We start from the raw sequence: 16,646 nt of genomic DNA, 5'->3' as shown, positions 1-16,646 counted from the left end.
GTGATAACGAAGTAAGATTTACTGCTAGAAACACATGAAAAAGAACGAGGCAAACAGACGTCAACATCATAAAAAAAGTCATGTCCATCCATCTAACTACTTTTCTCTCATCCATCTAAGAATCTCATTCCATTCCAGACTAATACCACCTAAGTCACTAATGAATCAGCATATCTCTCAAACATCAAATGCGCCAGACAATTAACTCTGATGCAATAAACAAAAAGTATCAAGATGGATCCATGCCACTAGATGGATAAAAAACATCGAGCACTCTCTTTTGATATTCATGTGTATCAGTAAAGTTGTATTTAAAATGAAAGAATAACCCACATGGAGATTGTACTGCCATTGAGTGTACCAGTAAGAAAGTAAGGAAAATAGAGCATGCAAAAAGTTGCATGCATTATTTATTCAACCCTCCAGGATGACACAACATAAATGTGTGTTGTATTGTGTAGGATGCATGTTAGTATGCCCTGTTAGAAAATTAATATTATGTGGACAAGTTGCTTACAAGGTAATGGATGCGGCTAAAAAATGAGCGACGATAGTCAGGCGCGCTGAAAGATGGAGGAAGGGAGGGAGACAGAAGAGATGAACGAGCGATCAACTGAGAAGTGCATGACACCAAAAAAAAAAAAAAAAAAAATTGCGGTGACGTAGACGTTCTGAATGCTCAAAAGACTTTTTTTTGAACTCACAAGCAGATACAAGAACAATGCAGACTCAACAGAATACTATCAAAAGGATGCCAGACAATCAGCGTATGATTGGAGGTACAAATGGAGCTCTCACGGCATTCTATACTACACACCTATGCAAATGAACTGGACACGGAAAGAGAATGGCTCATGCAATCAGCCAAACCTCTCTCTCTTTTTTTTTTTTTTTTTTTTTTTTTGACGTCAATAGACATACATGGTTTGTACTCGCACATCCTAGGTGATCCTCAAGTGAATGTCGACAAGGCTATCAATACGTTTTTGAAGGAATTTGAAGTAAGGGACTCTTCTTTCATCTTTATACCATTACATCTATGATACACACAGACCTTCACAATTTGCACTCACAGCCTTCTCAAAATATTGATCAAAACACCGTAGACAAAAAAGCGGACATCACTCACAGAGAATCATCAAAGGATAGCCTCTATGCTCAAACAATCATCAGGAAATATCGCGCAGGCAAAGGAATTATTCGATACAGACCTTAATTGTACGAAGCAGAAAGGTAAAAAAAGATTTTTTCTTTAAGCTCAACGGATCATCAATTGACAGACTGAGATACATTCTTCATACTTAATATAGCAAGGACGACCCTTGAAAGGCTTCAGGCTCTAAGCCAGTCCATAAAAGAGGGCGCACAGGTAACAATTATTTTCTTGCTTGACTTATTGACAAGGCCTATAGCTAATTCACTATGTCTTTTTTTTTAGAAAAAAGATAGGAGTATTAGCGCGACACAACGGGCAAAAGAAGCATTTCAAAAGGATATCGATGAAGCAAAAGAGGCATTTGATCAGGAAATGGCTTTACGACATGCGGATGTCGTGAAGCAATATGTTGGCACCTTTGTACAGCAGATCGATCATTTCTAAAAAAAAAAAAAAGGATTCCCAACAGCTGTCTTTCTAGGATGAGCATTTGCAAGGAAACACCCTTCTCGACATAACATGTTGCACGTCCGTTGTACGACGGTCCATATCGCACCAGAATACAATATCCATGATTACAGCATTAACAACAGTAGCAGCACTATAACCGCTGTTATTATATTTGATCCAACTGCATCTTTTTTTTATTGTTATTGTTATTATTTACTTTATTCCTTTCGAGAAACGACCCTGTGCTTAGTGGACGCCAGGGCCATGGCTCTTGGCCTTCTTTTTGAGCTCTTCTTCCTTTTGCTTCTGCTCCCGTTGTAGCTTAGCATGGTCGACTTTCCCTTCAGCAAGGTCGTTGAGATATTGAATCTTGAGTTTGTCCATGTCTGCTTGCGTTGTCCTGCACAATGTCGATTTAAAAGGATAGGTCCCCGATTATGAAACAAAAAGAAGAGGCATTTTTTTTGGAGGTTAATCCCAAATATAAAAAAATGTCTATAAATGAACACGATTCCCATGGAAATTCACCGGGATACAATAATCTTACAACGCCATTAGACATTTGTTCATAGCTTTATGCTGTGCCCTACAGCCCCAGAGGACAGTAACCAATTTTCCATGCGTACATTCGACAAATTCTACAATATTACATATAAAAAATTATTTAGTTATTATCGTGCACATTTTCCTTGCAACTTTTTTTTTTGTATATCACTCCAAGTTAAGCTAGCGCACCTTTAACAATAGGATCACATTCCTTGAGTGCATTCGCTTTTAAGGTCTTGAATAAGTATTCCTCCTCTGCTCTTGTAAGAATATGCATGTTGAATGATGTGATGTGCTTTATTACTTTTGAATGAGTTCAATGTCGAAAGCTGGGCTTTGTCTCTCTCGGGTGTGGCTTTGGATCCGTCTTTTTTTTTTTTTTTTTTTGGGCCTTTAACTCAGCCCCCGACGCGTTCAATACACGCTGTAGCGCAAAATATGCCCTCACACGTGAATCTCATTTTTACAACCAATGTAAATATCACATAAAAGAGATAAAACAGGCGAAGAATTACCCATCAATATTGATAATCCAACACTATCGCAACTAGTAAGTTTAGCGATCTATCATCTATCATTATCATTAACCTGCTTTTGATGAGTCTAATATATCATGCTTTTTATTGTTTATTGTAATTATTAGAAAAAAGTTCCCTATTCCCTTTCTGATCTCCTCTCTATAAGATAGCAGACTTCCCTTTTCCTTTGAACTCGCTACTCTTTTCTTAACCTTTTTTTTTTTTTTTTTTTTTCGCGCTCCTTATCTAAATTAATAAGGAATAAACCATTTTTAGTGCTTCAATTTATTCTTTATCTCGCTTTTCCATACAGATCACGATAGTTATGCGGTCCTCCACCCTTCCTAGGAATGCTTACAAGGAGATGAGACTTGCTATAACCAGTGTCGATTCTTGGCTCGGCTGCTGCACCGCATACTATGTAGCTGAACAGCTCAATAAACACTGTGAAGGTGCTGAGCTCGTTTGCCTCGCCCGCAAGACTGATGGTCTCGACAAACTTAAAAAACTCAAGAACGTCAAAATTTATCAAGTGGATTATGAAGACCGCTCTAAGCTAGAGTCAAGCCTGCAGGGGGTCTGTTGCACTATCCTCATCCCCGAGTTTGACGAACGTCGCGAGGAGCTCGCCAAGAATGTGTTGGATGCGATGGCATCTCTGCAAATCAAGGGCTGCATTATGGTCTCTGTCGAGGGTGCCGGGGAATCTAGATCGGATTTAAAGCATATCAAATCCTATCACGAAATTGAGGAAGCGGTAAAGGCTCAAGTAGACTGCTACATCATCCTGCGCGAGGGGTTCATGAACCAATGCCTCCTTCTCTGGGTATCTGTCATCCGAGAAAAAAAAGAGTTCCCAACAAGCACGACTGAGGATTGTGAGATGGCTCCGCTAGACATGTGCGACCTCATCTGCGCCATTTCATGTCTGTTAATTGACTATTGCCAAAACGGAGACTCTTGTCACTCTGAACCTTCACTTGCACAGGAACAGAAACAGCAACAGCAGTACCTTAAAGATCCGCAAAGCGTCGATTCCCGATCCAGCGCCAGTACCTTTGGGGACCACAAGAACAAGATCTACACCCTCACTGGGCCTCAAAAGCTTACAGTGAAGGATATTGTGGGGAAACTAAGCGAGACCATTGGCGAAGAGATCAAAGTGAAGGAAGTTGAACGCGATGAACTTCGTGATTACTTCAAATCACTCGAAGGAGATAAGGATTGCAGAGAAGAGTTCAATGTTGATCACTTTCTATCATTATTGAGATCTTTCTCTTCCTCTCATACTTTCGGGGCTGTTGAGGCCAAAGGAAGTGGTGATCATGACCATCGAGATGCTGATAAAGGTCATCACAAAGATGGTGACCATCGCCGTCATCTTGTGCCAAACGATGCTGCTATTGACTTGCTTCTAGATGAATTGGACCTCATCCGTCAGGGGGAAGCAGGATTTGTCTCTGGAGATCTGGAGAAAATTACGGGTCATGAAGGCAAGACCATCAAGGACTTTTTTGAAAAAGAAAAAGAAGTCTTCAAACCCCAAAAATGTCAAAACTAGAAGGGACAAAATCCAGTTTCAAGAGTTGACAGTAAATAGTGATATGCAAATGTATGTTCAATTAAAACAATCGTCTTTTTTTGTCTTGTACAATAACGTGCACCATATGCTCTAAGAATGGGCTGAAAGTGAAGAATGAGACTACAAAGCTTTTTTAATTTTTGAAACCAGATCGATCCTATGACATTCGTTTTAGAGCTCGTTTCTGATCCTGACGAATTGCCTCAAGGCCTTTGAATCCATTGCTGTCACTTTAGTTTGATCTCTTATAATTTCCCAACAAGGTTCTTATGTTCCGCCTCTGAAAGTTTCAAAGTTACGAAATGGGAAAGGGTTTGAAAAGAGGATAGCATGCATCCATGCTCTGCCCATGTACTGTATCCACGAATCAAGTATATGGCAGCGTTGATCCAGTCTATCTACATTATGATGGATTCAAGTATGGAGAACGGAAATGGCCGTAATAAACGAAGAACAAGAGAAGGGAAAGCGTGAATAGAAAAAAAGTGGGATCGAAGAATAAGGGATAAAAAAAGTGGGGCCGAAGAGTAAGGGAGAATGGGGTTTAACCTCCGCATATCACTGGGATGCGGGGTAAATTAGCCCCAGGGGGAAGAGAGAAAGATAAATGGTGTGGAGAATTCATGTGCCCGAGGGAAAAGACAGATTAGGATGGAAAAGAATGAGAGGGAGGCTTTTTTGCTTCCCGAATTTCAATTGGGCTCAATAGAGCGTGAGAGAGAGAGAGGGAAAGAGGGAAAAGGAACTTCCCCACATTTGTTTGGATCCAATTTCAAAAATGGAAATGCGGGGAAGATTGAAAGAGAGAAAGTTGTGTCTGTGTATGAAGGGAAGATGGCTCATGCTTGATCTACCAAGCACAAAACCATTCAGTCGACATGTATAAAAAAAAGGGTTTTTTTTTATTTTTTTTATCGCCTTGCTTTACTTGGTTAGTTTTTTATTATTTTTATCAGTTTCAGTTTGTTCATTTCGATGACCCTGTTATGGATGTCCGATAGACAACCCTGCAAGGATACAAACAATCAAAGACAGAAGGAAAATAAAAAAAAAAAAAAAAAAAAAAAAAAAAAAAGAGAAATACAGAGGAAGTATGAGTACAATCATCTATGTAACCCATCTTCAGATTCTGAAGAATTAAAACAATGAGAGGATGGATTGGCATAGTATATACGTATACAGGAAATGGTTATCTCCGTGTGCACATGTGCAAAGATAAATTTCTCACTCTTCTTTTCAATCGCATCATTTTTTTTTTTTTCTGTGTACACAAATTCATATTTATTTAAAATAAAAAAAGGTCATTTAAAGAATGCAATTAATATTCAAGTGTATTTTACAATGCTATTGTTAGCAGTAAGAGTAGTCGTAAATAGTTGTAGCAGGTATTGTAGCAAGCAAGAAGTTCTATGTATACAAGTAATCGAATAATAATAATAGTAACAATAGTAATAAAAAGGAAAGGTCATTGAAAAACACAATAATAAAAGGATATCTGTTGTTCCTTGCTTTCTTCTTGTGAGAATGGAAAGGAGGACATGCGGTCGTTTAAATACACAGCGACTTCATGATATCTGAGAATGGAGGCAAGGTCACCGGTTGTGAGGCGCGGAAGGGCGCCAACACAGGGGAGGCAACAACATTGGTGCATTCTTCTTGGGGCTTTGCATGGGACTCAAGGGTGGTAGGGTTGTGAAGCCCTGGAAATGTTGGATCTGATCATTCTGCTGCTGTTGCTGCTGATGATGATGATAGGAATTATTGCTACTATTCTGGAATTGAATTTGTGTAGAGATTTGTTGCTGTCGTTGCTGTTGTTGAACGTGATCACAAGACTGAGTGTAATGATTCAAGGCATTAGGGACAGGCGAAGATTCGGGTGTGAAAAGAGGCGAGGCCGTAGCATCGGACTCGGTGTCGGAGATGAGCTGAGAAACTGGTGAAGAATTGGCGGTTAGAGGAGGTGAAGGCTGCTGCATATTTGGAAATGACTCTTTTTTGATGTGGGCTTGCACAGAAGGATAGGGAGAAACCCTACTCTGCTGGCGCACCTGCTTGAGAGTTGGAGAAGATGTCATACGAGGAGAAGGCGAAGGAGAGGGGGAAAGAGGAGTTGCTGTGGATGCACGCTGCTGGTTGTTCTCGCCAAAGGCAACCATGACTACCTTCATAAAAGGCTTGATCGAGATGTGACAGAGTGGAGCTGTGGAGCGCTCCTTCTTCGCCTTGGTGGTTGAGTGAATGCGCATATGTCTGGTTAATTCGTCCGAGCGCGAGAAACGTTTTTGGCAGGTTGCAAAAGTGCATTGATGAGGACGTTCCCCTGTATGTGTCCTGATGTGGCGAGTCTGATGTTCAAGGCGGTGGAAGGATTTAGGGCAGATGTGGCATTTATAGGGACGAGGAGCGTCCTGACCGCTTCTAGGTACTGCGGTTGAAGCTGAGGATTTTTGCGGTTTGGGGTCGGGTTTGATGGTCATCATCATGGTCATGTTCATGTTAGTGGATAATGAAGTGTAGAGAAAGTATGAATGTGAGTGATAAATTTGGTCAAGTTTGTTAAGAGAAGATGGTGATGATAGTGAGTATATAAGAGAGAGAGAGAGAGCTATAAAGTATCAAGTAGAAAACATTAGAAGCAGAAAAAGAGAAAAAAAGAAAAAAAAAGAGGAAGTGAGGAAGAAAACGGGAGTTCCTTTATATAAGCGATCAGCTACACTAGCATGGTTATGGCATGGGCATGGGACAAAAAAAAAAGTGGAGACAAACAAACAAGGTTAACAACCGCAGGGGCAGGTTCTTATCTTTCAATCAATTCCAAACTGCTCAGCTATTTTAAATATTTCAAATAACATTTAAATATATTTATTACCAGACTCTTTCCCCCGCTTGCTTTGTGCACTTGCAATCCTTTGGATTCACGAGTAATAAACACACCGATTCAACCCACTTGCTCATTTGCATTCTCTCCATCGAGATAACAGACAAGATTTTGACTGAATAGCATTTTTATATACATTTATCCTACTTTATATGTATATACTTTTTACTGTATCGGAAAACACAGACAGTGGAGGAGCAATTCATTCGCCCAAGCCATACATCATATATATGTCTGCCCTCCCTCATGATTTGCACGCTTTTGTTTATTTATTTATTTATCTACATACATATTTTATTTTATTCCTTCCTGAGAAAAAAGCCGTTTTTGGCCCTTCTCTTCTCCTTGTGGCCTCTCATTCCTTGAACACACACCTGTCACTGCTCCTTCCCTATCTTCCTTTTGAAATAAACATGCCTGTGTTTATGAACCATCACTCTTTTCAAAATGTTTGCTTCATAGCTGTATACGTATATATTATACTTCTTGTTAGAGTATATGTAAGGCCATCTTGCTTTGTAATACGCTGAACTTTCATCTTCACCATTGGGTGATAAGCACTTGCACAGGTTTGTAATCTTCAATGATTCCTCTTTAACCCCTGTTCCTCACTCTCCCTTTTCCTCATAACATCTTAAACAAAAAAAAAAACGTGCTAATGCATAAGCATCGCGACCCTGCAAACCACAGCTGATAAACTAGTGTGGACAAAATTGTGCCATCATGTCTACGAAAAAATAAAAAAAATCGCCCGTGTTATTGCAAAAGTATGTATTATAAAGAAAGAGCGAGACAGGCGGACATTTATATTTTGGATTCCTATATCTTCCTGATCTTCCAGTGCTCTGCCTTTCATCTTGTTTCTTGCTCCTCCGTGATTTCTTTTCTTTTCGTTTTTTATTCGCGTCTATTTACCATTAAGGGATTTAAAGTGAACACGAGAACCTGTATATTATACCATCGCCTAGTTACGCTTAAGCTTATGATGATTTACCGTTAGTCTAGAAGAGGGTCCTGAAGAAGTTGTTTGCATAAAAAAAATAGTTGAATTGAATATATACAAAAGTATATCACACTTCCTCCCCTTTTTTTCCCTCAGGATGTTCCCAGAACTTATTCCATAGTTCCTTGGGATATTGAAACTATGATCAGCTCCTGTCGTCGTTAGACTTCATTGATTTGTGAACTAACAGAACCATTTGAACACGTTCACCAAAGACAGTTTTCATCAAGTGTGCTTGAAGTTAATCATATCAGACGACGCGCTTCTTTTATTTATCCCGAAATGTCACATATGATATTTGTTTATGTTTAGATGCCATAAATAATTGTTTATTCACAAACAAAAAAATAAAATAAAAAAACACTATGCTTATAAAGGCAAGCTCTACTATCACCATCTACGGATTTGACATTGTCGGTCAACTTCCTGAATATTCCATTTTAAAGCAGTATTGGATACATGATGTGTATATACCAACCTTGTATACTACATGCTAAATAAACTGATCATATCGACAACTTATTAGAGAGCTTTCACTACAATCTCTACAATAGTCATCACCATCGCTATTCAATGTACTGATTGATCTCTCATCTTACTCTCTATGTTTCTCCTCCCAAATAATAAATCATAGCTTTCCACTTATCTTTAAGCTTTTTTTTTTTTTTTTTTTTTTTACCTTCCTTTTCTTGCTGTCCTTGGATTCATATTGTATTTTATTCCTTTTCGGCATTCATAATTTCGCGTGTTGGCTGAGATCAAAATTATATGCTCTGATCACCTTGCATTACAAGATCAAGTTAATTTCTATAGACCGCTCGAATATAGTTAAATCTCCTCTAGCAAATCAGCACTGGTCCTTCTTCCGATACTCCCCACTCTGTTCCGATATCCTAGAACTGCAATGTGCCCTTTTTTTTTTTTCTTATTTTAACGTTCTCCCCCGCATTTTTTATTTATTTATTTGTCTGTATGAGCATAAACGTACATCTATGTATAAATAACACGGTGTTTAGACTATTTTGGACTTGGCCGCTCGATATTGTTCACATTTGATGTTGATTGCGAAAGGGAGAGTATATGGCATGATGCATTTGTCGTCATGTTTTTTTTTTTTTTTTTTTTTTTTTGCTTTACAATCTAACGACTTTCCCTTCACTTGTGCGTGCTTGTGTGTGTTTGTGTGTTGCCCACTCGTTTCCAACGTTTATCTAGTTTTACTGATATATATTATATTATATATATATGTATATCATGTTGCTACTCCGAAGTAAATCTGTATTCCAATATTTTTATTGTATCAAAGTCAAAAATGATCACTTTTGGTAATTTCACCACTGAATATGTATATATATACCTATTTGCTTAATGAGCTTGAAGATTACATGTAAAGTGAACCAGTACCCATGTCTAATCAACTCCAGTTCACTATCGCTGTAATTAAAAAATTGTACAAGTTTTATATTATATATGTTAATACACTCATTGGATAAATCTTTCCTTAGTAGAAGGTCTACAATTCATTGGCAGATCGAAGAACCCAATATGTCCTTGAACCACTCAGACTATGCATATTTCGGTATATAAACTAGCCTCTAAACTAAAAAAAGGTAACAAAGCGGGGGATTGGTGATCGAAGCTCGATGAGATAAGCGTCTACTATTATGCGCAATAGGGTACGCACCTTTGTCGCAAGAAATCAGGTCATGTAGCGTCTCTCCTCGCTCCACGTTTCTTCCCTATTATCCAAACGAGTATAGGCACTCATAGAGCAATTGTCAACTTCCATATTGAATGCGGGGCTGAGTTTCAACGTCGACAAGAAGGAGGGGTAATAGGAAAACCCCGGAAACTTTAATTTCCCCATTATTTTCCTTTTTTTTTTTCTTGTTTTGACAAGAAATGGCGTCACACAACTCATAATATATATACATAATAGCAAATTCTTGCCTCATAGGAGAGAATCGGAAGAAAGCTGAAGCTACTCGAGTCTTCGAGTCTATGTTCCTGAAAACATAAGAAGGAAAGTGTAGGAAATGTTCGGAGCTGTTTTCAGTAAGCTCGGGAAATAAAGGTAAGCTTAGAGTAGCATCGATGCTTGTATTACAATACAACAATAATGTCAAAAGGAGATGTTTGTTATTTGCAAATTTGGTGGCGCATGTAAGGAGCGCGTCAGATTTTGACATATACTCGAGACGCGGGTCTTTCACTTTATCTTTCTTCTTCTTGTAGATAAACCTAACAGCTTTGAAAGAAGTCCACCCCGTCCATGACACATAAGTATAGGCGGATCTGAGGTAGTAGGAAACAGATTAACCATTTAGTAATGGCCTTTGTTGAGACTTCAATAGAAGTGGATTTGGGCTTAGCACCAAGTTTCGATCCTTGAGGAAGGAAAAAAATATGTAATTCTAAGGTTATGATTGGTGTAGGGAGCATTTCAATTTAAATTTTTATACTTTCTATCCAATAACTGTCCCTCAACATCGGCATACAAACGCAATGAGTATCTTTTGGCGAAGGGCATTCTCAATCGGCACATTTGTCTAAAAAGAAGATTCTGACCTCATTTGGCCCATAAATCAAATAAACTGTATCGTGGAAGGCTTTCAACATTGTACTTGATGAAGGCGGACTGTGTCACGTAAAAAAATACTAAGAATTTCGGACAGCTCCTACTTCTTACATTTTACGAAGGTAAGAAATCGGTAAATATCGGTAAGCACCTACTTCTACAAAGTAAGAAATCAGATAGTTACCAATACACCCACAAGAGATCCTTAATGAAAATAACTTTTTTTTTTTTTTTTTTTTTTTTTTTGCAAAAGTAAATAACTTGCTTACTTTTACTTTGGTACATCACGAACATTTATTATCTCGTATTTGGTACAGTCCTCCCTTCACAATAGGGACTCTCCACCTCTATTGTCAAGGTATATACTGTATATCAATATGGTATACTGGGAGGAAGAGGGTCAACTATGAGGTCCTCTCGTATTGGAGCAGAATGTCAAAAATTACAGGAAAAAGTAGGATGCACGTTGGGATATCAAACCAGGAGCTGACGAAGGGCTAATACATCAGTCCCTTTCTTTATCTTAGTTTTAAGGAAAGGGTAAAGCTTTAGGCACTCATGTCTTCTCACTTGTTCAAGTTCAACATAAAATTGACGGGATATTCTCCAGTATGATAAATGATATGCTCCAAACGCTATTCTTGTTGCTGGAACCTTCTTTTCATATTGGTCTTTCTCTTCCTCGTCCACGAAAAGGGTCTCGTCGCTGAGTTCATTAGTTACAACTTTAGGATCAGCCATCGCTTGAAGACAAGCCTCGAATGCACTCGATGTACAAGCTGTGACCCCAAGACTAGCCCGAGTATAGAGATCAATCAATACCTTGGTTCTGTGGTTAGGTACCTAATGTGATAACTTGATACTTTACGGATCCGATACATATACTACAAAGATGGGCCACAACCGAAGGATGCTGGCACTTTGGTAGATCCGACGATTAATCACTTCAAACTATCTGAAGCTTCTGCACCTAGACTTGGTTGTGCGATCATGGTATTGTGATATGAAGGTCCAATGCTCAAATTGCTTGAATCAGTGATACATTTGCCGGCTTTTGAAACATTCTGCGCAAATAATAGGAAACAAATTATCGTGATAAACCAGCTACACCAAACAGCTGTTTTAGTCGTTATAGTTTATTGTTAATAGTTATCACACTTTTTTTTTAAAGATGGATGGGATTGACTGATGGACTAGATGGTCTTGCCATCTTTCAAGACTTTGCCCTCATTCACGTTTTGCTTTAGAACCTGCAGACCAAATTTCTTTGCAAATATGAATTCGGAAATAGACCGGGGCATGTATCGAATAATTCTAATCAAATTGGAGAGTGAGCCATAATCGATGTAGCGTGGAGGTGATGATTTGAGGCACTTGCTCACGACATAGGAGGCGAAATTTGCAGTTGGAGTCGAATTCGGAGCTACGTAAACAAAAGAAGTTTGGGTACCTTGGTTAACTTTTGGAAAAAAAAAAAAAAAAAAAAAAGTGCCTTTTGGTCTAATGACATTCACTTCATATTTGCAATATTCCCTATATTCTGGCAATTACCTTGAGACATGTTCGCTCTAGCCATGACATACTTGAACACGGATTGGTAAAATGAACCTGTCGTTTTATACACGCGTTTAATAAAGGAATATACTAGTTTTTTTTTTTTTTTTTTTTTTTTTTTTTTTTTTTGAACTGCAAAGTATATCCAGATATTCCTAGTAAAAGGTACTAACCTGCAGGAAGGCTAAATTTCTTCAAGTTATTGTCACCAATATTGGACTTGATAGCACCTGGAACTATAGTACAGACATGAACACCAAATGGTGCCAATTCCAGGCGCATGGCATCCGATAGAGAATGAACAGCTGCTTTACTAGCAGAATAAAGGCCACCCCAAGGTGTAGATAAATATGCAGTGGCAGAACCAACATTCGCAATCAAACCAGATCCTTGACGAATCATGTGAGGCGCTACTGCTTTAGACGTCAAGATTACCGAAGTGATATTGGTATCAATCAATTGGCGAGTTTGCTCGACCTACAGATAAATAACGATAATAACAGTAACACCAGCAAAAAAAAAAAAAAAAAAAAAAAAAGAGGGAGTCAGTATTACAAATCCATTACTTATTCCTTTCTTTCTAACAAGTTGAATATGCTGAGTATTTTCTCAGTAGGTTTTTACTGCTCTATGACCCCAAGTAAGCTTACAGACATGTCAATGATAGGGCAGGCAAGGCCTATTCCTGCATTGTTGAATAAAATGTCTAGTGCACACAAACATGGTTATATGAATATGGTTGAATGCTTAATTTTAACATATTGAGAGTTTACTTTGTCATTTTATTCTGCCTTAACACATACCAATTCGGCCTTCCTTAGTGATGATGTGCTATATTAGAATATCGGAATTGGGTCAACATAAAACACTTTAGTAAAAGAACAATAAAGAGTCAAAAGTAATAGTAGCTCTACAAGACTATTTCGAATAGTTATTGTATATTACCTCTACAGCCTCTTTGATGGATTGCTCATTCACAACATCAATATAGATTTTCTCAATATCAAGTCCTGTTGCCGAAAAAATATACATTAGTTGCAGCCCCTGAGCAGAAATTAATACCATTAAGCTATTTCTTAATACCTTCAATGTTTGTAATGGCTTCCACGCGTCTAGCCCCAGCATAAACCCTGCATCCGTTCTAGTTGTATATTTACAAGTGTAAAGTAAAAAAGAAGGAAGAATTTTTTTTTTTGACTATTAGAATCTTCAATAATACATGTTGAACTCAATGTGAAATGTAACAGAATCATTTACTCTTTCGAATGACTTGGCAACTTCATAACCGATGCCTCCAGTGGTGCAACCGGTGACGAGAACAACTTTCTTTGGCTGAGTCATGGCGAGATTTTCGTTGGTTTTTAAGATAGAGAGAAAGAGAGAGAAAGAAAAGCATCACATCCCTGTTCTTATTGAGTGCATGCTCGGTTCGTTTGATGTTCTGTGAGCACTGATCGGATAAATTTTGTTTAATACTTCTCACCCAACAATCGCTCATTTGGCCAATGATGATTTGTATACTGTACATGTACAGTCACCTGAAACAAAGATTGGACAAAAAAATAAAATATTGAAATAGTTACGTAGGGAAGCGTTTCCTTCAATCTCTTTCCTTCCTGTTTTTCACATACAAACAGCTTGAGTAAACCACCATGGCGAGACACTTAGACATTGAGAATAAAGGTATCATCGTTGGAATGCACCTCGCGGGCATGAAGGCTGCGGAAATCGCATTGCAACGCGGTGTACCCCGAACCTCTGTTATTAATATTATCAGGGTGTACCAAGAAAGAGGCACCACTGCTTGCACTCCGATCCCAGGACGGCCCAAAGTACTAAGTGAACGGGACCTCAGGAGCATCGTTCGCCATACTAAGCAGAATAGAAGGTGTACTCTTAATGATATCACTAACCAATTGCCGAACAAAGTTTGCGAGAGGACAGTTGCGAAGGCATTGCATTCACTGGGTATTTTCAGCCGGATTGCAGTAAAAAAACCATTCTTAAAAGAAGGACATATAAAAAGGAGGCTGCAGTTTGTCAAAAAATATATGAGTTGGTCCATGGAAGACTGGAATCGGGTAGTTTGGACTGACGAATCATCATTTGAAGTTGGTGAGCATTTTCGTCAAATAAGAGTTTGGCGTAAAGTAGAGGAAAAGTACGATCATGATTGCCTCCCACCCACTTTCAAAAGTGGTAGAACAACTCTGATGGTCTGGGGGGCGTTCACAGCAACCAGAAAGTCTCGGTTGGTTGTATTTGAAAGAGGTCGTAAAGATGGACGGTGTTTCGTGGAAGATGTATATCAAGGCGAGCTAGCCAGATTTATGGCTGAGGTAGGGGATGGCATACTTATGGAGGATAATGCTCCAGTTCATACTTGTAAGATTGCAAAAGAATGGCGCGAAAAAAACAGCATCCCGAGGATTCCAGACTGGCCTTCATGCTCCCCAGATTTGAACTCTATTGAACATGTATGGTCACTTCTTGCGGATGCACTCGATAGGCGCGCTAAAGGGCCAAGAGATCTTCCCACTCTCACACGGGCTCTTATCGAAGAGTGGAATAATTTACCGCAAGAGAGGCTGGCCAGCCTTGTCGCTACCATGCCCGAAAGGCTGGAAGAAGTGAATGGGGTCGATGGTAGGAACACTCACTATTGAACCTACATGGCACTTTTGCTACTCTAACAATGCCGTCTTCAAAACCCCAATAAATAACAGTATTGACCTCTTTAGTGAGCATGTAAAATTTCATGTGTATTGATGAAGTCTTTATGTATGTTGCATATGAGCTGTTTGTCCAGGTTGTTCAAAAAAAAATCAAGAAAATCCATTTTGTCCAAACTTTATTTCAGGTGACTGTACATCGCTCCTCCATTTTGCTTTGTTGATTGACAAACTACATTCTGATACTAAAGAAAAATATGACTTTTCATTACCCAGAAACAGCGCAGGAAGACCCTTCTATTGAAGCGCTGCGCAGAGAGTTGGCAGCTGTTTCGCTAGTGCTCAGAAACACACAACAGGATCTCAAGGATGTTGAAGATAACCTCGCATACATTCAAGCAGAGCGCAATACAGCACTATTCAGTCTCGCTGAGACCAAACTCGACCTGCAAAACGCCAGAGACGCTCTTGCCAATAGTGAGCGTGCACGCCGAGAGGCCAATCAGGATCGGGTCATTTCTCGCCCTTGTAAAGAGCAGGAAGTCTTTGTTATTTTAAAGTTTCAAAAGCCTCAACCATCACCTGTCGGAGGATTTCGCATCTTTGCACAGCAACGAAAGGTCGTTGACCGCAGACTGAAGCAATTCATTGCTGATAACCCTGAGCTGGATGCCGTTGATGTTGAGGAGTTGCGATTTGATCGTTCGCCGAGGGGAGAAAACGTCATTCAACATATGAGGCGCGATAAAGATGCCCCAATCAAGCTCAGTCGTCGCAACTTCATCCTCAAGGACGGCAAGACGGAGGATGAGATGGTTGAATATATCACACGAGTTTTCAACACCCATACCCAGGAGAACTAAACTGTCCAATAAAGTAATCTTGACATTTCACACAATTTCTTTTTAAAAAGATATTGTGCTGCTGAGGTAAATTGTATTTGTAATGGGTGTTCCCCAGCAATGTGTGTGTTCAGTAGGGAGTCAATGTTTTTTTTTTTTTTTTGTTTGCATCTGCCAATCCTTATTTCTGAGACGAAAGATGACAAACAATTGCCCTTCCCCAATTGACCAATTGACGGAAGTTATTTTTTTAAACTGTTGTCACTTTTATCCTTTAATTGATGAGATGAAAGAGTCTTGTAAACAGGCATACAGAGAAGTATATTTTATATGCTTTTCATCATTCCAACGACTTTTTTTTTTTTTTTTTTTAACCGAATGTGTCTCGCTAATATTGATCTCAATCCATAATATATGCTTTTTAGTCTCCTTTTATATCCTCTTACTTTCAGTCAGCATGCCAGCAATATGACGCCATATTCAAAAAATATGTATATTTGTGTAAAATATCAAAGATCACAAATGGGTCTATAACACTCTCAAGATTGAAATAATAATAATAATAATAATAATAATAATAATAATAATAATAATAATAATAATAATAATAATAATAATAATAAAGAAAAAAGAAAAGAAAGACTCTTCTACTCATCATCATTTAATATGTCCAAACTTACTCCTCGATTTGTTGCGGACAGGGGATGTAGGGAAGTAAGTGGAGGATGTGGGAGAGGTATTAGCAAGTGGGCTTGTATTGCCATTGGCCAGGACAGCCGTAGAAGAGCCTGATGTTAATGCAGTGGCTGCTGCGGTTGTGGTGATTGTGCTGGATGAGGCGAGAAGACTATTGAGGCTATTGAC

General features: G+C 38.9%; 6 protein-coding genes across 6 annotated transcripts; 3 read left to right on the top strand and 3 right to left on the bottom strand.

The window, feature by feature from the left end:
- Positions 1-333: 333 nt before the first annotated feature.
- On the top strand, positions 334-2,055 carry BCR41DRAFT_404022 (hypothetical protein; the record flags this gene model as incomplete). The annotated part of the gene is made up of 6 exons (XM_022029361.1): positions 334-371; positions 667-779; positions 916-1,001; positions 1,107-1,233; positions 1,311-1,369; positions 1,439-2,055. The coding sequence occupies 6 exons, from the start codon at positions 334-336 to the stop codon at positions 1,598-1,600; spliced, it is 585 nt and encodes a 194-aa protein (XP_021875036.1). The 3' UTR covers positions 1,601-2,055.
- Positions 1,853-2,429, bottom strand: BCR41DRAFT_402753 (hypothetical protein; the record flags this gene model as incomplete). The annotated part of the gene is made up of 3 exons (XM_022029339.1): positions 1,853-2,006; positions 2,157-2,244; positions 2,342-2,429. The coding sequence occupies 3 exons, from the start codon at positions 2,427-2,429 to the stop codon at positions 1,853-1,855; spliced, it is 330 nt and encodes a 109-aa protein (XP_021875035.1).
- A 518-nt stretch (positions 2,430-2,947) lies between these two features.
- BCR41DRAFT_25565 (hypothetical protein) lies at positions 2,948-4,441 on the top strand. Its single transcript, XM_022020182.1, has one exon. The coding sequence runs from the start codon at positions 2,996-2,998 to the stop codon at positions 4,229-4,231; it is 1,236 nt and encodes a 411-aa protein (XP_021875034.1). The 5' UTR covers positions 2,948-2,995; the 3' UTR covers positions 4,232-4,441.
- Positions 4,442-5,513: 1,072 nt separating this feature from the next.
- On the bottom strand, positions 5,514-7,009 carry BCR41DRAFT_391012 (hypothetical protein). The gene has a single exon (XM_022028319.1). It carries the CDS (start codon positions 6,748-6,750, stop codon positions 5,845-5,847), a length of 906 nt encoding a protein of 301 aa, XP_021875033.1. The 5' UTR covers positions 6,751-7,009; the 3' UTR covers positions 5,514-5,844.
- Positions 7,010-11,806: 4,797 nt separating this feature from the next.
- On the bottom strand, positions 11,807-13,696 carry BCR41DRAFT_366178 (oxidoreductase). The gene is made up of 8 exons (XM_022026202.1): positions 13,526-13,696; positions 13,352-13,409; positions 13,214-13,278; positions 13,072-13,099; positions 12,919-12,974; positions 12,442-12,745; positions 12,266-12,322; positions 11,807-12,137 (listed from the first exon to the last, which is right to left on the bottom strand). Exons 1-8 carry the CDS (start codon positions 13,607-13,609, stop codon positions 11,908-11,910), a joined length of 882 nt encoding a protein of 293 aa, XP_021875032.1. The 5' UTR covers positions 13,610-13,696; the 3' UTR covers positions 11,807-11,907.
- A 1,501-nt stretch (positions 13,697-15,197) lies between these two features.
- Positions 15,198-15,803, top strand: BCR41DRAFT_391010 (hypothetical protein; the record flags this gene model as incomplete). Its single annotated transcript, XM_022028318.1, has 1 exon — positions 15,198-15,803. One exon carries the CDS (start codon positions 15,198-15,200, stop codon positions 15,801-15,803), a length of 606 nt encoding a protein of 201 aa, XP_021875031.1.
- Positions 15,804-16,646: the final 843 nt, after the last annotated feature.

The sequence above is a fragment of the Lobosporangium transversale genome, assembly GCF_002105155.1.
Source record: "Lobosporangium transversale strain NRRL 3116 chromosome Unknown BCR41scaffold_117, whole genome shotgun sequence".
NCBI classification, from domain to species: Eukaryota; Fungi; Mortierellomycota; class Mortierellomycetes; order Mortierellales; family Mortierellaceae; genus Lobosporangium; species Lobosporangium transversale.
This window is presented reverse-complemented; position numbering and strand designations above follow the sequence as displayed.